The sequence below is a fragment of the Salvelinus fontinalis genome, chromosome 30 (assembly GCF_029448725.1).
Source record: "Salvelinus fontinalis isolate EN_2023a chromosome 30, ASM2944872v1, whole genome shotgun sequence".
Classification (NCBI taxonomy): Eukaryota; Metazoa; Chordata; class Actinopteri; order Salmoniformes; family Salmonidae; genus Salvelinus; species Salvelinus fontinalis.
The window spans coordinates 32,041,968-32,064,784 of record NC_074694.1 but is presented as its reverse complement, the minus strand read 5'-3'; the positions used below and the strand labels follow the sequence as shown (position 1 = coordinate 32,064,784).

The 22,817-nt window shown below is 44.4% G+C and overlaps 1 protein-coding gene across 12 annotated transcripts in view; it reads left to right on the top strand.

Annotated features, from left to right (window-relative positions):
- cacna1g (calcium channel, voltage-dependent, T type, alpha 1G subunit) overlaps window positions 1–22,817 on the top strand; it is a 298,872-nt gene that overhangs the window by 203,950 nt on the left and 72,105 nt on the right. For 11 of the 12 annotated variants that reach the window (XM_055890508.1, XM_055890502.1, XM_055890501.1 and 8 more), the window contains 4 exons: window positions 4,717–4,810; window positions 16,275–16,456; window positions 18,701–19,024; window positions 19,420–19,709. In XM_055890508.1, the coding sequence (XP_055746483.1) occupies window positions 4,717–4,810; window positions 16,275–16,456; window positions 18,701–19,024; window positions 19,420–19,709 (890 nt within the window). The remainder of the gene's footprint in view (window positions 1–4,716; window positions 4,811–16,274; window positions 16,457–18,700; window positions 19,025–19,419; window positions 19,710–22,817) is intronic. The other variant, XM_055890498.1, reaches the window with a different exon arrangement.

Below are 22,817 nucleotides of genomic sequence, written 5' to 3'. Positions count from 1 at the left end.
GATTCAAACAGTCATATTTAACACTTGGGCCTGGGCTGCAAGCACTCAGAGTATCAGACTCACTGCCAACTCAGAACAATACAGAGGCAGCAACCAGCTCTAAACAATAAGGCCTGAGACCCATTAGTGACCAGTCATCTGAAATGAGGCGCAACTCTCACTCTGGCCCAGGTAAATTGGCTTGTTAGATTAAGGATAGGCAGTTTAGGGTTGAACCTTACACTGTATCTCAAGTGGTCACCTAACGGTTAAACACTATGTGTCAGACAGTCACCTTACGGTTCAACCTCGTTCCTCTGCCCCAGAAAGGAGATATGGGAGTCAGGTTGGTCCCTTGGTCATGGACATGGTACCGAGCAAGGCCCCGGCTGTGGTCCTGGCTACACCCACATAGGCAGCCCTGTCTAGGGCCCCTTCCATACAGGCCCTACTGGGCTGTCCCTCTCTCTACAGTGGTCTCAGGGGTCCAGGAGACTCAGATGGGCCCCTGGCCTAGTGCTGGGCCCGCCGTGAGTACCACACACACAATGAATATCTCATACACAAATATGCAGAGTACCACACACACCCAGGCACTGAGTGCCTAACTCCGTCACGCAAGAGAAAATAAGCTATACCTGCCCTTCCTCCCCATCCCTCACTCCATCAAGGACGAGGGGTGGGGGGTGACTGGGTACCCACAATGCTTTGTGTGCCCACCATGACTTGAAAGAAGTTTACCAGCCCAAACCACCAAGTAGCCTTTCACCCTACCCCTCTCCACCCTTCCCTTCCTCTCTGGCCTACTCAATTGCAAATGGGGACGGGAAGTGTGGAGTCTGGATACCCACAATGCCTTGTGCTGAGGCTCCGCTGAGCTTGTCCAATCACAGCTGTTTTATGTTTGTTGTTCACTGAGGCAGTTTTTTTAATTGAACCTTTATTTAACTAGGCAAGTCCGTTAAGACCAATTGATAGAATCTGTGTTAACTTCTGAGCTGCTGTGTTTGTTGTATCTGAGACCTCGTTCACTGTTTCCCTGTAGTGGTTTTTAGCTGTGTGTGCTGTGGATTCATTCTGTGATGACTTTATGGTGTGTTTTTAGTAGATGACGCAATGCTCCCATTGGTTTCTACTGTACATAACCTATTCTCTTATTCACCTGTCACTCAGATCCCGCCGAAGACCTTCCTCAGTGGAATGAACAGTTAAACAACAAGCATTAACCCGCTCCTTTAAAACCAATGGGAGACATTGCAGCTAGATCCTCTATCTATCCTTTGTCTGAATGGTCAGCACTGTTTTCACCCTGTTATTATAAATCCTATCCTCTCTCTGAGTCAGAGGTTTAGGGGTTTAGCTGGAAAATCCCCAGGCAGATGAGGATGGAAATCACAAGTGGAGAAATGATTAGTTTTGCGGCCATTCGCAAGTGTAGGCCTAAGGCTGATTGGCTGGCTAGTTCATTACCGACTCTCTCTCCTAGACAGTCTGGAAATAAGGTCTGACAGGTACACACACGCACACACACACACACACATGCAAGGTTGACACACTCACACGCGTGCATCCGCACGCACACACATGCACATGCGCGGATGCAAGCATACACACACACATACACACGGACGCACGCACACACACGCATACACACACACGCATACACACACACGCATACACACCCGCATAAACACACGCATACGCACACACACACACACACACACACACACACACACACACACACACACACACACACACACACACACACACACACACACACACACACACACACACACACACACACACACACACACACACACACACACACACACACACACACCTAGAGATGAAGAAAGTCATTTGATGAGCGAAATGGAGATTTGGGTTCTTTAGGCACTTCCATACTCAGTTTATTCACTCACCGTGCATATCTTAATAACAACTGTAATGAATGTACCTGCTTTAGACTGGATACTGGTCATAGAGATATAGAGATGGAGAGAGACATAAAAAGGGAGAGAGAAAAGAGAAAGGTGGAGAGAGAGAGAAATACAAAAAAGTGCATAGAATATTGCAGGTCGGGATCGTGCATGTAATATATAGAGAGAGAAAGACAAAGGACGAAGATGGAACAAAACAGGGAACAAACAGTTCTGCCACTCTGACAAACTCTCACTGGGTGGATGATTTGTATTTTGTATTAGACCACACTGAAGGGTGTGTGTGTGTGTGTGTGTGTGTGTGTGTGTGTGTGTGTGTGTGTGTGTGTGTGTGTGTGTGTGTGTGTGTGTGTGTGTGTGTGTGTGTGTGTGTGTGTGTGTGTGTGTGTGTGTGTGTGTGTGTGCGCGCCTGCCTGTGTGTCTCTGTGCGCGCCTGCGTGTGTGTCTCTGTGCGCGCCTGTGTGTGTGTCTCTGTGCGCGCCTGTGTGTGTGTCTCTCCCGTTTGTGTGTGTGTGTGTGTGTATCAGACCACACTGAAGCTCTGTGGAATGCATGTGTTTACGGGGCCTAGATGGGCATGGGGAGAACCAGACATACCCATCCTTGACTGGTATAAATAGCACTGTTTATCTTCACAGAGTGATCGCCCTCTTCGTGTACAGTCTCTGTACCGCTCCACTTCTTCAGAGGAAACAGTTTGAAACAGACAATATGTCACTATAATATCACTAATATTATGGCATCATCTGTATTGCTGCTGGTGCCCTAGATACCAGATATGAGTTGTGAGATATACAATTTGGACAGTCAATTTGGAGATTGAATTTGATCCAATGGGCGGTCCTTGTGATGTTGTCTGAGTGTGTGTTTGTCGGTGTCTGTGTGTATGTGCTTAGACCTAGGTAAGAGGAACACCAACATGAGAGTGTTGTTCATTGACTACAGCTCAGCGTTCAACATCATAGAGCCCTCCAAGCTCATCACTCCGTTTGCAACTGGATCGTGGACTGCCCCCAGGGGGTGAGGGTAGGCAACAACACATCCGCCACGCTGTCCCTCAACATGGGGGCCCCTCAAGGGTGCGTGCTTAGTCCCCTCCTGTACTCCCTGTTCACCTATGATTGTTCACCTATGACTGCGTGGCCACGCACGACTCCAACACCATCATTAAGTTAGCTGACGATGGTAGGCCTGACCACACCGGTGGTAGGCCTGATCACCGACAATGATGAGACAGTCTATAGGGAGAAGGTCAGAGACCTGGCAGTGTGGTGCCAGGACAACAACCTCTCCCTCAACGTCAGCGAGACAAAAGAGCTGATAGTGGACTACAGGAAACGGAGGGCCAAGGCACGCCGCCATCCACACCGACGGGGCTGTAGTGGAGCGGGTCGAGAGCTTCAAGGTCCTGGTCCACACACACCAACACAGTCGTGAAGAAGGCACGAAAGCGCCTCTTCCCCCTGAGGAGGCTGAACAAATTTGTCATGGGCCCTCAGATCCTCAAAAATGTATACAGCTGCATCATTGAGAGCATCTTGATTGGCTGCATCACTGCTTGGCATCCAATGGCAAAGCGCTAGAGAGGGTAGTGCGTACAGCCCGGTATATCACTGGAGCTGAGGTCCCTGCTATTCAGGACCTCTATACTAGACGGTGTCAGAGGAAGGTCCTAAAATTTGCCCAAGACTCCATCCACCAAAGTCATAGACTGTTCTCTCTGCTACCGCACGGCATGCTGTACCAATGCACCAAGTCTGGAACCAGCAGGACCCTGAACATCTTCTTCCCTCAAGCCATAAAACTGCTAAATAGTTATTTAAATAGTTAACCAATAGCTACCTGGACTATCTGTATTGACCCTTTTTGCATCACATTTTTTGACTCATCAAATTAGCTGCTGTTACTATTTATTATCTATTCTTTTTCCTTGTCACTTTACCCCTACCCATATGTACATATATACCTCAATGACTTCGTACTCCTGCATATCGACTCAGTACTGGTGCCCCGTGTACAGTATATAGCTAGGTTACTCATTCCTTGTGTTATTATATTTCTATTATTTTTATATTTTTCATTTCTGCATTGTTGGGAAATTCCCGTAAGTAAGCATTTCGCAGTTAGTCTACACCTGTTGTTTACGAAGCACGTCACAAATAAAATGTTATTCGATTTTTATGTGCGATGCGTGTGTGTGTGTATATGTGTGAGTGTATATATGTGTGAGTGTGTACATTTCAGTGTGGTCTAAGACATGTTAACTACTACCCCTGCATGTTAGCTAACACAGTGTTTTGACAGAGCCGCCCTCCATGGATGTTTCTCCCTCCTTCTCTGACCTATTGACATATTGACCTGTGAACTCTGAGGGCAGGGAGACCATACCCTCACCAGCCTGCCTGGCTAAGGAGAGAAGTTGCCCTTAGACACTGATCTAGAATCAGCTCACCCTTCCCAAATACTAAAGATACGCACTAGGGGGATGAAGGCAAAACTGATGTTAGATCAGTGTCTAGTGGCAGCTTCCTCCTTTTCCGCCTTACTTCCCTATAGGCTATCACCCTCCACTTCCCGACTCTTTTAATGCCCTTTGACAGAATAACCATATTCTGACTTCTATTTGTGTGTGTGTGTGTGTGTGTGTGTGTGTGTGTGTGTGTGTGTGTGTGTGTGTGTGTGTGTGTGTGTGTGTGTGAGTGCATATGTTTGTGTGTGTGTGTTTGCGCGTGTGTACATGTGTGTGTGTTTGCGTTCGCGTATGTTTGTGTGTGTACATGTGTGTTTGTGTGTGTAGGGCGAAGAATCCAAATCAGTGTCGGAGGCAGATTTATCCTCGAGGAGTATGGAGGACGTGAACAGCAGTAGAAAGGATGTGTCTGGCTCCCCGGGTGAGACACACACACACACACACACACACATGCATACCATGTTTTCCGTTAACCGGTAATTGCCAGCTTTTGGTAACAAAAAAAAAGAAGATAAATCAAATCGTTGGCGGCCAAATTGACTGGGAGAAAAAACAATCCCATTGCAAAATGATGTGTTTTATTCATTGATGGAAATACCAGTCAATGTTAATACAATTGATCGGCATGCGTATCGGTCTATAGGTTCATTTGCATAATTTAGTGTAATAAAACTGGTATGTGTGTATTTTTGGTAGTCGTCATGTACAGTTGAAGTCGGAAGTTTACATAAATTTAGGTTGGAGTCATTAAAACTCGTTTTTCATCCACTCCACAAATTTCTGGTAAACTATAGTTTTGGCAAGTCGGTTAGGACATCTACTTTCTGCATGACACAAGTAATTTTTCCAACAATTGTTTACAGACAGATTTTTTCACTTACAATTCACTGTATCGCAATTCCAGTGGGTCAGAAGTTTACATACATTAAGTTGACTGTGCCTTTAAACAGCTTGGAAAATTTCAGAAAATGATGTCATGGCTTTTGAAGCTTCTGATAGGCTAACTGACATAATTTGAGTCAATTGGAGGTGTACCTGTGTATGTATTTCAAGGCCTACCTTCAAACTCAGTGCCTCTTTGCTTGATATCATGGGGAAATCAAAAGAAATCAGCCAAGACCTCCGAAAAAAATGTAGACCTCCACAAGTCTGGTTCAACCTTTGGAGCAATTTCCAAACGCCTGAAGGTACCACGTTCATCTGTACAAACAATAGTACGCAAGTATGAACACCATGGGACCACGCAGCCGTCATAACGCTCAGGAAGGAGATGTGTTCGGTCTCCTAGAGATAAACGTAATTTGGTGCGAAAAGTGCAAATCAATCCCAGAACAACAGCAAAGGACCTTGTGAAGATGCTGGAGGAAACGGGTACTAAAGTATTTATATCCACAGTAAAATGAGTCCTATATTGACATAACCTGAAAGGCTGCTCAGCAAGGAACTACTTTGGAGAAATGTCCTCTGGTCTGATGAAACAAAAATAGAACTGTTTGACCATAATGACCATCGTTATGTTTGGAGGAAATGGGGGAGGCTTGCAAGCCGAAGAACACCATCCCATCCGTGAAGCACGGGGGTGGCAGCATCATGTTGTGGGGGGGTTTTGCTGCACTTCACAAAAAAAGATGGCATCATGAGGGAGGAAAATTATGTGGATATATTGAAGCAACATCTCAAGATCAGTTAGGAAGTTAAAGCTTGGTCGCAAATTGGTCTCCCAAATGGACAATGACCCCAAGCATATTTCCAAAGTAGTGGCAAAATGACCTAAGGACAACAAAGTCAAGATATTGGAGTGGCTATCACAAAGTCCTGACCTCAATCCTATAGAACATTTGTGGGCAGAGCTGAAAAAGCGTGTGCAAGCAAGGAGGCCTACAAACCTGACTCAGTTACACCAGCTCTGTCAGGAGGAATGGGCCAAAATTCACCCAACTTATTGTGGGAAGCTTGTGGAAGGCTCCCCGAAACGTTTGACCCAGGTTTATCAATTTAAAGGCAATGCTACCAAATACTAATTGAGTGTATGTAAACTCCTGACCCACTGGGAATGTGATGAAAGAAATAAAAGCTTAAATAAATAGAGATTAAAGCTGGAATAAATAATTCTCTCTACTATTATTCTGACATTTCACATTCTTAAAATAAAGTGGTGATCCTAACTGACTTAAGACAGGGCATTTTTACTAGGATTAAATGTCAGGAATTGTGAAAAACTGAGCCTAAATGTATTTGATTAAGGTGTATGTAAACTTCTGACTTCATCTGTATATAGTTACAACAGGCAAAGGTAGGACAGTCGGACACATACATCTGACTTCAACTGTATCTGGGTTTGGTGGATGCTAGGAGAACGCTACCTACCCAAATGCATAGTGCCAATTGTAAAGTATGGTGGAGGATCAATAATGGACTGGGTGTGTTATTCATGGTTCGGCTAGGCCCCTTAGTTTCAGTGAAGGGAAATCTTAACGCTACAGCATAAAATTACATTCTAGATGATTCTGTGCTTCCAACTTTGTGGCGACAGTTTGGGGATGGCCCTTTCTTGTTTCAACATGACAATGCCCCCTGTGCACAAAGCGAGGTCCATGCAGAAATTGTTTGTCGAGATCGATGTTGAGCAACTCGACTGGCCCGTACAGAGCTCTGACCTTAACCCCATCGACTACCTTTGAAATAAATTGGAATGCCGACTGCAAGCCAGGCCTAATCGCCCAACATCAGTGCCGACCTCGCTAGTGCTCTCCATATTAATGCCAATGCTTTTGGAATGACATGTTCGACGAACAGCTGTCCACATTCTTTTGGTCACGTAGTGTAGCTCAACACCAACATTTTAAAAAAGGCTACTTGTTGGAACCGCTCACATCAGGTGGGCTGTTCAGAATTATGTTTTCCCACAAATTGCATTTTGGCAAATGTTTGAAAATGATGTTTTATTGGCTGCTTCATTACAGGTGTTGCATGTTCTGTTAAGATGAATAACTATAATCTGAGTGTGATTTCTGTCATTCTGAGCACTGTGTGTGTTTGTGCCCTAATAGGTTAGGTACCCAATGCATATGGGTCCGTAAAATTTCTCAAATGGCCAGTAAATTAGAATCTTCCTGGTCCAGTTGCCCAGCGACACATTCTCCTAATGGAAACCCTGATGCGCACACGCACCCTCACGAACCCTGATGTGCACCCACACACACACACACACACACACACACACACACACGGGTACATTTAATTTCACTTCTACACATGTCAGCATTATTAATTGTGTATTACATTTACCTGTAATTACTTTGTGTTTCCAGAGGATACACATAGATATTTATTTACGAGTTGAGGCACGGAAATATGCTATACTAATTAGGATGTAATAAAATAAAACCCTGCACAAATATCCCTACAGATTCCATTCAGTTTACTGTATATGTAGACATAATTGGACTTTTATAAAAAATATAATTTTCAAAATTAAAATCGTCGCCATAGCTGTGTAAATGTGTCCATAAAGAGCAGGTATTCCCAAACTGGGGTATTTAAAAAAAGATTATTCACATTTTCAAACAGTCCCTTAGTAAGGCCCGTGTCCGTATAGACACATACCAGCTCTATTGGTAGTACTGCTACTACCAGCAGTACTACACCTGTACCTGTCGACGACAAAAGTTGTTCTGCTTCCACGATCACATCCAATGCTAGCATCAGTAATTCTACATGTGTGGTTAGCCCAGCTAGCATGGAGACTGACAGTTGTGAATCTGATGCAGCTGAAGAGCTACTGCCCCCTTACCCGGGAAAGCACGGAACAACAGACAGGGACGTTGGACCATCGAAGAGGCGCAAATATGATGAGAACTACATTGATTTGGGGTTCACTTATATTGGGAGTAGTGCCTTTCCTCAGCCACAGTGTGTTATATGTGCAAAAGTACTCTCTCACAACTCGATGAAACCTTCACTCTTGCGCAGACATTTAGAAACAAAACATGCCAATTTGAAAAATAGGCCACGGGAGTTTTTGGAGCGAGAATTAAGATGACTTTCGAGTAGACATGTATAACAGCAACAGACACACACCATTAATAAGAAGGGGCTAGAAGTGTCTTATATGGTGAGCTAACGAGTGGCTAGGACAGGCAAGCCCCATACTATTGTGGAGGACTTAATTATTCCTGCTGCCACGGATATGGCTGGGACAATGCTGGGGGAAAAGGCCCAAAAAACTATACAGACAATGCCTTCATGAAACAACACTGTTTTAAGACGCATAAGTGACATGGCAGGAGATGTTTTGAAACAATTACTGCTTCGCATACAAGCCAGTGAATTCTATGCGTTACAGCTGGATGAGTCAACAGACGTGGCGGGCCTGGCACAGCTCCTGGTATATGTCCGTTACGTTTATGGAGGATCAATTAAGGAAGACATCCTCTTCGGCAAACCACTGGAAACCAGGACAACAGGAGAGGATATTTTCAAAGTGCTGGACAGCTTTGTGACATCAAATGGACTTTGGTGATCAAGATGTGTTGGTATCTGTACTGATGGCGCAAAAGCCATGACAAGCAGTTGCTCCACTCGGGTACACTACAGCATCCACCGAGAGGCTCTTGCTGCCAAGGGAATGCCTGACATCTTGAAAGACGTTTTGGACACTACAGTGAAAATGGTTAACTTTGTTAAAGCAAGGCCCCTGAACTCTCGTGTATTTTCTGCTCTATGCATTGTTGATATGGGCAGCAACCATGTTACGCTTTTACAACATACAGAAGTGGGCTGGTTATCAAGGGGCAAAGTATTGACGTGTTTTTTTTAAATTGAGAGACGAGCTTAAAGTTTTCTTTACTGACCATCATTTTCACTTGTCTGACCGCTTGCATGATGACGAGATTCTCACATGACTGATCTGTCTGGGTGATGTTTTTTCTCGCCTGAATGATTTGAATCTAGGATTACAGGGACTCTCCGCAACTATATTCAATGTGCGGGACAAAATTGAGGATATAATTAAGAAGTTGGAGCTCTTCTCTGTCTACATTAACAAGGACAACACACAGGTCTTTCCATCATTGTATGATTTTTTGTGTGCAAATGAACTCAAGTGTACAGACAATGTCAAGTGTGATATAGCAAAGCACCTGAGTGAGTTGGGTGCGCAATTATGCAGGTATTTTCCCGAAATGGATGACACAAACAGCTGGATTCATTATCCCTTTCATGCCCTGCCTCCAGTCCACTTACCGATATCTGAACAAGAGAACCTCATCGACATTGCAACAAGCGGTTCTGTGAAAATTGAATTTTATCAGAAGCCACTGCCAGATTTCTGGATTGGGCTGCGCTCAGAGTATCCTGCCTTGGCAAATCGCGCTGTTAAGACACTGATGCCCTTTGCAACCACGTACCTATGTGAGAGTGGATTCTCAGCCCTCACTAGCATAAAAACTAAATACAGGCACAGACTGTGTGTGGAACATGATTTAAGACTGAGACTCTCTCCAATACAACCTAACATTGCAGAGTTATGAGCATCCTTTCAAGCACACCCTTCTCATTAACCTTTGGTGAGTTATTCACAATTTCCGATGAACAAATAAGGTTTAATATGTAAGATGGTTAAATAAAGAGCGAAATTATTGATTATTATTATTATTATTTGTGCCCTGGTCCTATAAGAGCTCTTTGTCACTTCCCACTAGCCGGGTTGTGACAAACTCACACTCATTCTTATGTTTAATAAATGTATCGTACAGTGTGTGTGTGTGGCAGGTATACAATGATGGCAAATAACAACATTTGAGAGTGCGCTGTCCCTGGTGCTAGTGGGGTACGGGACTATAAAAAGTTTGGGAACCACTGCTATAGACTACCACAGTATGAGTCATAATACCCATAAAACCTAGCGGTCAAACAAGGAAATTATTCCAATAATTTTTTCACCATGTATATTTCCCATAGAGGATTTTAGGAACATTTAGGCTTACCCTGGTGTGACGTTTTGATAACCGTGTAAATCTCTCAAGGATACGGTGACTTTTATCAATATATTCGCCTGTATTCACTCCCCCAAAATGAAATGCTAATTAGGTGCTAATATGGAGAACTACAAAAAACTATAAAGAACTACAAATACCATGATGATCTGGATGAGACTGCCGATTCGAGGCAAAGGTAAGAATCTCTGTATGAACTATCTGTTAGCTAAATTTTTAAATGAATAAATTGGCAACATTTCTTTAAATGGATAATTCTGTGAACTGTCTTGTGCAAGTTTAAATTGACACAATACCTGTTAGCAAATGCGTCAGCTAGAGATGACGTGCAGGAGCTTGCAGGGATTTGTAGTCTTGCATGAAGTCTACTTTGATGCTAGTTAGCATTTTCGAATCTGAGAGTAAATAGAGGCAAATATATTGATAAAAGTCCCCTTGTCCGAAAGAGATTTACATGGTTATCAAAACTTCACGCCAGAGTAAGCCTATATGAAACACAGCCCTTATTTTAGGGGTTTCTAAAAAAAAAAATAATGGTGGAAAAACTATTGGAACCATTTCCCTGTTTTATTGATATGATGACACCTCCACTGTGGGGTTCTATTCTCCATTGACATGTGGGCCATATTGGGTGGGCACATGCCTAGCATTTTTGTCTTACACACATTCAGACATACACACGCATAGATGGCGCTGACAGATATGTCAGCTCTGCTTCTAGCTTCTAAGCAACTTTGCAGTATTTTGTTTATTTGTGTGTTATTTTTTACATTATTAGCTCAGACATTTTTTTTGTGTTATTACATGCAGCCGGAAAGAACTTTTGGATATCAGAGCGGCGGTAACTCACCAGTTTTACGACCAGGAATACGCCTTTCCTGAATTGGATCCTTTGTTTGTTCCCCCCAGGGCAATTGAACTTATTCCAGAGGCTTCTCCAAAACACCATCGGAGTGGACTTGTAGTCTGACTCAGGAGGTGTGCACACCATCCACTGCTTCCGAGCATATTACTCGCTAATGTTCAGTCTCTGGATACTAAAGTAGATGAGCTCAGGGCGAGGATCTCCTCAGGGCGAGAGACATCAGGGCGAGAGACATCAGGGATTGTAACATACTTTGTTTCACGGAAACATGGCTCTCTCGGGATATACTGTCCCCGTCCATAGAGTCAATTGGGTTCTCAGTTCATTGCGCAGACAGGAATAAAAAACTCTCCAGGAAGAGGAAAGGTGGGGGTGTATGTTTCATAATTAACTACTCATGGTGTGATTGGACTTTATGCACATTTTAACAAAGCAAAGTTGAGGAAAACGCTACCGAAGTTTTACCAACACATTGACTGTAGTACTCGCTCTGGAAAAACATTGGACCACTGGTACTCAACTTTTCGAAATGCCTACAAGACCCTCCCCCGTCCTCCCCCGCAAATCTGAACACGACTCCATTTTGCTCATCCCTTCCTATAGGAAGAAACTCAAACAGGAAGTACCTTTGCTAAGGTCTATTCAATGCTGGTCTGACCAATCGGAATCCATGCTCCAAGATTGTTTTGATCACGCAGACTGGGATATGTTCCGGGTAGCCTCTGAGAATAATATCAACGAATACATGGATACGGTAACTGAGTTCATCAGGAATTGTATAGGAGATGTTGTACCCACTGTGACTATTAAAACCTATGCAAACCAGAAACCGTGGATGGCAGAATTCGCGCAAAACTGCGAACAACCGCATTTAACCATGGCAAGCTGACTGGGAATATGGCCGAATACAAACAGTGTAGTTATTTCCTCCGTAAGGCAATCAAACAGGCAAAACGTCAGTACAGAGAGAAAATGGAGTCGCACTTCAACGACTCAGACATGAGACGTATGTGTTAGGGTCTACAGATAATCACTGACTACAATGGGAAAACCAGCCCCGTCGAGGACACCGACGTTTTGCTACTTGACAAGCTTAACACCTTCTTCGCCCGCTTTGAGGATATCACAATGCCACCGACACGGCTTACTACCAAGGACTGTGGGCTCTCCTTCTCCGTGGTCGAAGTGAGTAAGACGTGTAAGCGTGTTAACCCTTGCAAGGCTGCCGGCCCAGATGGTATCCCTAGCCGCATCCTCAGAGCTTGCACACACCAGGTGGCTGGAGTGTTTATGGACATATTCAATCTCTCCCTATCTCAGTCTGCTGTCCCCACTCCAAGATGTCCACCATTGTTCCTGTACCCAAGAAAGCAAAGGTAACTGAGCTAAATGACTATCGCCCCGTAGCACTCATTTCTGTTATCATGAAGTGATTTGAGAGGCTAGTTAAGGGTCATATCACCTCTACCTTTCCTGACACCCTAGACCCACTTCAATTTGCTTTCTGCCCCAATAGATCCCCAGACAATGCAATCACAAGCATGCTGCACACTGCCCTATCCCATGACTATAGCTCAGCATTCAACACCATAGTACCCTCCAAGCTCATCATTAAGCTCTGGGCCCTGGGTCTGAACACCGCCCTGTGCAACTGGGTCCTGGACTTCCTGACGGGCCGCCCCCAGGTGGTGAAGGTAGGAAACAAGATCTCCACTTCGCTGATCCTCAATACAGGGGCCCCACAAGGGTGTGTGCTCAGCCCCTTCCTGTACTCCCTGTTAACCCATGACTGCGTGGCCACGCACGCCACCGACTCAATCATCAAGTTTGCATATGACATAACAGTAGTAGGCCTGATTACCAACAATGACGAGACAGCCTACAGGGTGGAGGTGAGGGCTCTGGATGAGTTGTGCCAGAACAATAACCTCTTACTCAACGTCAACAAAACAAAGGTGTTAATTGTGGACTTCAGGAAACAGCAGATGGAGCACCACCCCTATCCACATCGATGGGACCGCAGTGGAGAAGGTGGAAAGCTTCAAGTTTCTCGGTGTAAACATCACTGACTATCTGAAATGGTCCGTCCACACAGACAGTGTGGTGAAGAAGGTTCAACAGCACCACTTCAGCCCGAGGAGGCTGAAGAAATTTGGCTTGGCCTCTAAAACCCTCACAAACTTTTACAGATGCACAATTGAGAGCATCCTGTCAGGCTGTATCACTGCCTGGTACGGCAACTGCACCGCTCGCAACCACAGGGCTCACCAGTAAATGGTGCGGTCTGCCCAACGCATCACCAGTGTAAACTACCTGCCCTCCAGGACACCTACAGCACCCGATGTCACAGGAAAGCCAAAACAGATCATCAAGGACATCAACCACCCGACACCACGGCCTGTTCACCCCGCTATCATCCAGAATCCGAGGTCAGTACAGGTGCATCAAAGCTGGGACTGAGAGACCGAAAAATAGCTTCTATCTCAAGGCCATCAGACTGTTAAATGGCTATCGCTAGCCGGCTTCCACCCGGTTACTTAACCCTGCACCTTAGAGGCTGCTACCCTATATACAGTTGAAGTCAGAAGTTTACATACACCTTAGCCAAATACATTTAAACTCAGTTTTTCACAATTTTCTGACATTTAATCCTTGTAAAAATTCCCTGTCTTAGGTCAGTTAGGATCACCACTTTATTTTAAGATTGTGAAATGTCAGAATAATAGTAGAGAGAATGATTTATTTCAGCTTTTATTTCTTTCATCACATTCCCAGTGGTTCAGAAGTTTACATACACTCAATTAGTATTTGGCAGCATTGCCTTTAAATTGTTTAACTTGGGTCAAACGTTTCAGGTAGCCTTCCACAAGCTTTCATTCTGGCCCATTCCTCCTGACAAAGCTGTTGTAACTGAGCCAGGTTTGTAGGCCTCCTTGCTTGCACACGCTTTTTCAGTTCTGCCAACACATTTTCTATGGGATTCAGTTCAGGGCTTAGTGATGGCCACTCCAATACCTTGACTTTGTTGTCTTTAAGCCATTTTGCCACAACTTTGGAAGTAAGCTTGGGGTCATTGTCCATTTGTAAGACCCATTTTTGACCAATCTTTAACTTCCTGACTGACGTCTTGAGATGTTGCTTCAATATATCCACATAATTTTCCTACCTCATGATGCCATCTATTTTGTGAAGTGCACCAGTCCCTCCTGCAGCAAAGCACCCCCACAACATGATGCTGCCATCTCCATGCTTCACGGTTGGGATGGTGTTCTTCGGCTTGCAAGACTCCCCCTTTTCCTCCAAACATAACGATGGTCATTATGGCCAAACAGTTCTATTTTTGTTTCATCAGACCAGAGGACATTTCTCCAAAAGTACGATCTTAGTCCCCATGTGCACTTAAAACCCGTAGTCTGGCTTTTTAATAGTGGTTTTGGAGCAGTGGCTTCTTCCTTGCTGAGCAGCCTTTCAAGTTATGTCGATATAGGACTCATTTTACTGTGGATATAGATACTGTTGTACCTGTTTCCTCCAGCATCTTCACAAGGTCCTTTGCTGTTGTTCTGGGATTGATTTGCACTTTTCGCACCAAATTACGTTTATCTCTAGGAGACCGAACACATCTCCTTCCTGAGCGGTATGATGGCTGCGTGGTCCCATGGTGTTTATACTTGCGTACTATTCTTTATACAGATGAACGTGGTACCTTCAGGCATTTGGAAATTGCTCCCAAGGATGAACCAGACTTGTGGAGGTCCGCAATTTTTTTTCGGAGATCTTTAGATTTTCCCATGATGTCAAGCAAATAGGCACTGAGTTTGAAGGTAGGCCTTGCAATACATCCACAGGTACACCTCCAATTGACTCAAATTATGTCAATTAGCCTATCAGAAGCTTCTAAAGCCATGACATCATTTTCTTGAATTTTCCAAGCTGTTTAAAAGCACAGTCAACTTAGTGTATGTAAACTTCTGATCCACTGAAATTGTGATACAGTGAATTATAAGTGAAATTATCTGTCTGTAAACAATTGTTGGTAAAAAAAAAATACTTGTGTCATGCACAAAGTAGATGTCCTAACCAACTTGCCAAAACGATAGTTTGTTAACAAGAAATTTGCGGAGTGGTTGAAAAACGAGTTCTAATGGCTCCAGCCTAAGTGTATTTTAAATTTTCGACTTCAACTGTATATATTTCTCAAATCCATTCTTTTACTTTTAGATTGTATGAATTGTTGTGAATTGTTAGATACTACTGCACTGTTGTTGCTAGGAACACAAGCATTTCGCTACACCCGCAATAACATCTGCTAAATATGTGTATGTGACCAATGCAATTTGATTTGATTTCATAAAGCAGCATCAAACCACAATGCGTCATTCTGCTACAGATCTATCTGAAGAGTCCAAAAGTATTCCTGCTGCTGTATCTTCGTCAGTTTTAGTGACTCATTTCACAGACACATATTACCATATGGAAACATGCTACTGGGGAGAACAATCCCCCAACACTAAGACAAATGGGCTCCTGGTGCGGTTAGAGGAGTTGTTTAAGCACAGTAACTGGATAGTTAGGGAGAGAGGAGAGAGGAAGAAGGGATAGGATGAATTGAGAGAGAGACAGAGGGAGGGAAGAGATGGTGAGGCAGAGAGAGAGTGAGGGAGGGAGGGATAAGACGCACACCAACTGAGATGAAAGATACATGCGTCCTCTCTATGTCATGCCTTCATCTGTCTGTTGAACATAATCGTCAGATTAGAGATGAAATATTGATGTGGTCGAGAACAGTAAGACATCCATATTTCAACTTCTTACTTTAGAGATACCCTTATAACTGTCTCTCCCCTTCACCCTTCTCTCTCCCTCCCGTGTTCCTCCTACATTTTACTACCTCGTCTTTCTCTATCTCTCTTTTTTTGTCCATCCTCGTTTAACCATTCTCCTTCCTCCTTTCCCTCCCTTCTTCCTCACTCTCTCCCTCTCTGCTCCCACTTTCCCCCACCCTCTTCTCATCTCCCCTCCAGTAGTCCCAATAAACGGTCATGTTGACCTGAAGAACAGTCTGACCCCTCCTCTGATTACCCATACTGCTGCCACCCCCATGCCCGTTCCCAAGCTGCCCGCCGTGGGTGACCCTGCCCTGGGTTACGAATCCCAACGCGGCAGCAATGTCTCCATGGACCTAGCCTCCTACGACAAGTCTCCGGTTAGTATTCTATAGTACTACACTATTACACTATCAAACTACTGTCTCCTCGCAGCGGCTGGAACCCATGTATTAAGCTCTGTGCTCTCTCTTTGACCACAGAACAACTAAGATATTCAGTCTAACCCAGGGATGGGCAACTCATTTTATTTTTTGGGCCCCCACCCCAATAAAAGTTGCCCATCCATGGTCTGACTTGTCTGGATGATGTTCAAGATGACAGCTATGATGATTAATTATGATTAATATGACCTTTCATCAGCGTAGCTCTCTGGACACTTACTGATGCTGTAGCCAAATCCACTGATGCCATAGATACACTTATTGTTGCCAGTTATGACTGATGCCATAGCTAGACTTATTGTTGCCAGTTATGACTGATGCCATAGCTAGACTTACTGTTGCCAGTTATGACTGATGCCATAGCTACACTTATTGTTGCCAGTTATGACTGATGCCATAGCTACACTTACTGTTGCCAGTTATGACTGATGCCATAGCTACACTTATTGTTGCCAGTTATGACTGATGCCATAGCTAGACTTACTGTTGCCAGTTATGACTGATGCCATAGCTAGACTTACTGTTGCCAGTTATGACTGATGCCATAGCTACACTTACTGTTGCCAGTTATGACTGATGCCATAGCTACACTTATTGTTGCCAGTTATGACTGATGCCATAGCTACACTTACTGTTGCCAGTTATGACTGATGCCATAGCTAGACTTACTGTTGCCAGTTATGACTGATGCCATAGCTACACTTATTGTTGCCAGTTATGACTGATGCCATAGCTACACTTACTGTTGCCAGTTATGACTGATGCCATAGCTACACTTACTGTTGCCAGTTATGACTGATGCCATAGCTACACTTACTGTTGCCAGTTATGACTGATGCCATAGCTACACTTACTGTTGCCAGTTATGACTGATGCCATAGCTACACTTACTGTTGCCAGTTATGACTGATGCCATAGCTACACTTATTGTTGCCAGTTATGACTGATGCCATAGCTACACTTACTGTTGCCAGTTATGACTGATGCCATAGCTAGACTTATTGTTGCCAGTTATGACTGATGCCATAGCTAGACTTACTGTTGCCAGTTATGACTGAAGCCATAGCTACACTTACTGTTGCCAGTTATGACTGATGCCATAGCTACACTTACTGTTGCCAGTTATGACTGATGCCATAGCTACACTTATTGTTGCCAGTTATGACTGATGCCATAGCTACACTTACTGTTGCCAGTTATGACTGATGCCATAGCTAGACTTACTGTTGCCAGTTATGACTGATGCCATAGCTACACTTATTGTTGCCAGTTATGACTGATGCCATAGCTACACTTACTGTTGCCAGTTATGACTGATGCCATAGCTACACTTACTGTTGCCAGTTATGACTGATGCCATAGCTACACTTACTGTTGCCAGTTATGACTGATGCCATAGCTACACTTACTGTTGCCAGTTATGACTGATGCCATAGCTACACTTACTGTTGCCAGTTATGACTGATGCCATAGCTACACTTATTGTTGCCAGTTATGACTGATGCCATAGCTACACTTACTGTTGCCAGTTATGACTGATGCCATAGCTAGACTTATTGTTGCCAGTTATGACTGATGCCATAGCTAGACTTACTGTTGCCAGTTATGACTGAAGCCATAGCTACACTTACTGTTGCCAGTTATGACTGATGCCATAGCTACACTTACTGTTGCCAGTTATGACTGATGCCATAGCTACACTTACTGTTGCCAGTTATGACTGATGCCATAGCTAGACTTACTGTTGCCAGTTATGAATGATGCCATAGCTACACTTACTGTTGCCAGTTATGACTGATGCCATAGCTACACTTACTGTTGCCAGTTATGACTGATGCCATAGCTAGACTTATTGTTGCCAGTTATGACTGATGCCATAGCTAGACTTACTGTTGCCAGTTATGACTGAAGCCATAGCTACACTTACTGTTGCCAGTTATGACTGATGCCATCCACAGTGTTAACTGGTGCCAGCTAAAGTAATGACCACTGAGCATTGAGGATAATCTGATAATTAGTAAGACAAAAACCTGTAGTAACAACATCTAAAGTTCCATATACAGAAGTTTTCCATATTGTAAAGTTCCCCAAAGGTTACAAAAGTTCCCCAAAAAATGGATCTGTTCACTTCTTTTGTGTTGTTCATACATTCTCTCCCCCTCCATCTCGCTCTCTCTCTAGACCAGTGCCCATAGCACCTCACCTTACGCCCCGTGGTGCTCTGCCAGTGGCTGGACCAGCCGTCGATCGAGCTGGAACAGCGTAGGCCGTGCCCCCTCGCTCAAACGGACAAAGCTTCAGTCTGGCGAACGACGATCGCTCCTCTCCGGCGAGGGAGGGTCCAGTTCGGAGGATGAGGAGGGGAGAGGAGGGGGGACATCGGAGGGGGACGATGCATCCCTGTGTCGTACTAACTCCATGTCCCAGTCCCAGCCCAGACACAGGAGGATGGAGTCGGTGGAGACCAGGGGGTCCATAGACCTGGCCCCCGACACACTGCTACAGGTGAACACACACACCAAGGGATCTAGAGACCGGCCCCCATAAACACTGCTGTGTGTGCTCTAATTAAGCAAACAGGCCCTAGGAGGTGTGGTATATTTCCATATATCACAAACCCCAGAGGGGCCTTATTTCTATTATAAACTGGTAACCAATGTAATTAGACCAGTACAAATAAATATTTTGTCATACGCATTGTATACTGTCTGACATACCACGGCTATCAGCCAATCAGCATTCAGGACTCGAACCACCCAGTTTATAATTTTGTTGTGATCATATACTGTAGGTAGTCTATTATAGGCAGTTGTCACTGGATAGAACAGCTTTCTTCAGTGTTTTAAAATGCCTTCAAGTATCTATGAATGACTGTGTTAGCCATGTTTGTAAAACTCTAGGTGCCCTACCTGTATCGCTCAGCCAGTATGCACAGCTCCAGACCCCCCTCGCTAGGAGGCCTGAGAGCCCCAGAGCACAGTGACTGTAATGGGAAGGGTACTTCGGCCCCCGGTGGGGCCCTGGCCCCTACACAGCTCTCCCTGGAGGACAACACGGAGGACGACGCAGCAGAGGAGGAGGTGGTCGTGGGTCATTTTGCCAGGCTGTTATGCTGGCTGGACAGGAAACAGCCAGAGTGGTGTCGACAGAGAGATACCTGGTCCCTGTACATATTACCCCCAGACTCCAGGTTAGACACACACACACGCACATGCATGCAAACACACACATACACTGATAAAAGTTATATAATTACGCTATGTGCTCATACTTACCCATCTGTGCATGCATGTCTAACAGTACCCTTGCTGGGCCCCAGTTGCAGTGGGCAGTAGGGTTTGTCCTGTTCTAAGAGTGACATTGAGGACACAGGCACTGTGTGGTGTCCATTCTGCCTCTCTACAGAGTCGGGTAGTAGAGTTTGGCCTGTGTTGAGAGTGACAAAGAGGACAAAGACTCTGTGTGGTGTCCATTTTGGCTCTATACAGAGCCAGACACCTACCTGTGCTCAGGGTTATATCAGGAGACAGAGGCTCAGTGGGAAGCTGGAGTCCCACAGCTGTTCAATATGGACAGACCTCCATTCATCTCCTCGAGCACTTAATGATAACGCTTAGGTATTTTACTCTGGGCGAATTTCTAATTCCTATCTAGACAGATATGTTCACCTTAAGCCAACTTGACTAAAGCTAAAGCAGTTGGCTAAGGCAGAAGCACAAGCCTAGCATACAAGCTAAAAACGTTTCAAAGAAGTCAAAATTGTATAATGGGAGTTCACATCAACATAAACTCGTGAATACTGTAATGTGGACGGTAGGAAACTCTGACAGTCCAAATATCACAGATGTCAGTAACTGTATACTAGCAAAAGGTCATGGCTATGATGAACATGAGACATTTAGACAGATGCTTTTTATCCATTAATCATCGAGCAATCAAATAAGGTATTATCTGACGGGTGCAGTGTGTGTGTGTGTGCGTGTGCGTGCGTGCGTGCGTGCGTGCGTGCGTGCGTGCGTGCGTGCGTGCGTGCGTGCGTGCGTGCGTGCGCGCGCGTGTGTGTGTGTGTGTGTGTGTGTGTGTGTGTGTGTGTGTGTGTGTGTGTGCGTCTCACCATAACATGGAGGATCTAGAACAGACAATCATCATCATGTTGTGGGGGTTAGCGTGACATCCTTGGCCCACATGATGGATTCATAAACGATGAATGAATACATGATGAATACTTTAGCATTGAGGGCTAGCATGCAGAGATGAGAGGAATTAACTCATCCAGCGTGTAGATAATGATGGGTGTAGTCAGACGCGCACACACAGACTCACACACTCACAGTCGTGTTTAACTAACCTTGTGGGGACACACAATTTGTAACCATTCAAAATCCTAATTTCCCTAACCCTTAAACCTAACTCTTAACCCTAAAACTAACCCTAAACTTAATTATAACCATAACACTAATTCTACCTGAACCCTAAACCCCCTAGAAATAGCATTTGACCTTTTTTGTTTGACTTCTTGTCCCCACAAGTATAGTTAAACACATCCACACACACATCCACACACACATCCACACACACATCCACACACACACACACACACACACACACACACACACACACACACACACACACACACACACACACACACACACACACACACACACACACACACACACACACACACACACACACACACACACACACACACACACACACACACACACACACACTGTCTGTCATCATGAAGGTAGCTTTACTGAAGATGGAGCAGAATACCGATCTAAGGGATACGCTATTGTTCCCTTTTGTACATTATGACAGACATGCTCCATCAGAGTGAGCTTAATGCATGGACTCATTATTTTACTCCCCCCTCTATATCTTCCCTCTTTCTTTACTTGTCTTTTTATCTCCTTCATTCATTTTCCATTCCCCTTTCTTTCCATTTGAAGCTATAGCCGTTTCTTGTCAGTTAGTGAAGCTTAGACTTAATTAATTATCACTTCAGCTGTGGTTCATTGAATTACTATGCATGAGGAAGGGCTTGGATTTAATGTGGATCTATCATCATTATCTTTGAGTGGGCGTCAGGTAGCCGACCGGTTAGAGTGTTGGGCCATTAACCGTATGTTCGCTAGTTTGTATCCATGATCCTACAAGGTGAAAAATCAGCCTGTGTGCCCTTGAGCAAGGCACGTAACCCTACTTGCTCCAGGGTCGCCGTTGATAATGGCAGACTCTGGCCGTGACCCCACTCTCCGCGGGTGTGTCAGGGGGAGTTGGGAATATGCAAATAACAATTTCCAGTACGTGTGGGAAATAGGACAAATATACAGTTGAAGTTGGAAGTTTACATACACCTTAACCAAATACATTTAATCTCAGTTTTTCACAATTCGTGACATTTACTCGTAGTAAAAATTCAGTTAGGATCACCACTTTATTTTAAGAATGTGAAATGTCAGATTAATAGTAGAGAGAATGCTTTATTTCAGCTTTTATTTCTTTTATCACATTCCCATTGGGTCAGAAGTTCACATACACTCAATTAGTATTTGTTAGCATTGCCTTTAAATTGTTTAACTTGGGTCAAACATTTCGGGTAGCCTTCCACAAAAGTTGGGTGAATTTTGGCACATTCCTCCTGACAGAGCTGGTGTAACTGAGTCAGGTTTGTAGGCCTCCTCGCTCGCATACACTTTTTCAGTTCTGCCCACAAATTATCAGAGGATTGAGGTCAGGGCTTTGTGATGTCCACTCCAATACCTTGACTTTGTTGCCTTTAAGCCATTTTGCCACAACTTTGGAAGTATTCTTGGGGTCATTGTCCATTTGGAAGACCCATTTGCGACCAAGCTTTAACTTCTTAACTTCCTGACTGATGTCTTGAGATGTTGCTTCAATATATCCACATAATTTCCCTTCCTGATGATGCCATCTATTTTGTTAAGTGAACCAGATCCTCCTGCAGCAAAGCACCCCCACAACATGATGCTGCCACCCCCGTGCTTCACGGTTGGGATGGTGTTCTTCGGCTTGCAAGACTCCCCCTTTTTCCTCCAAACATAACGATGGTCATTATAACCAAACAGTTCTATTTTTGTTTCATCAGACCAGAGGACATTTCTCCAAAAAGTACGATCTTTGTCCCCATGTGCAGTTGCAAACCGTAGTCTGGCTTTTTTTTATGGCAGTGGCTCCTTCCTTGCTGAGCGGCCTTTCAGGTTATGTCGATATAGGACTTGTTTTACTGTGGATATTGATACTTTTGTACCTGTTTCCTCCAGCATCTTCACAA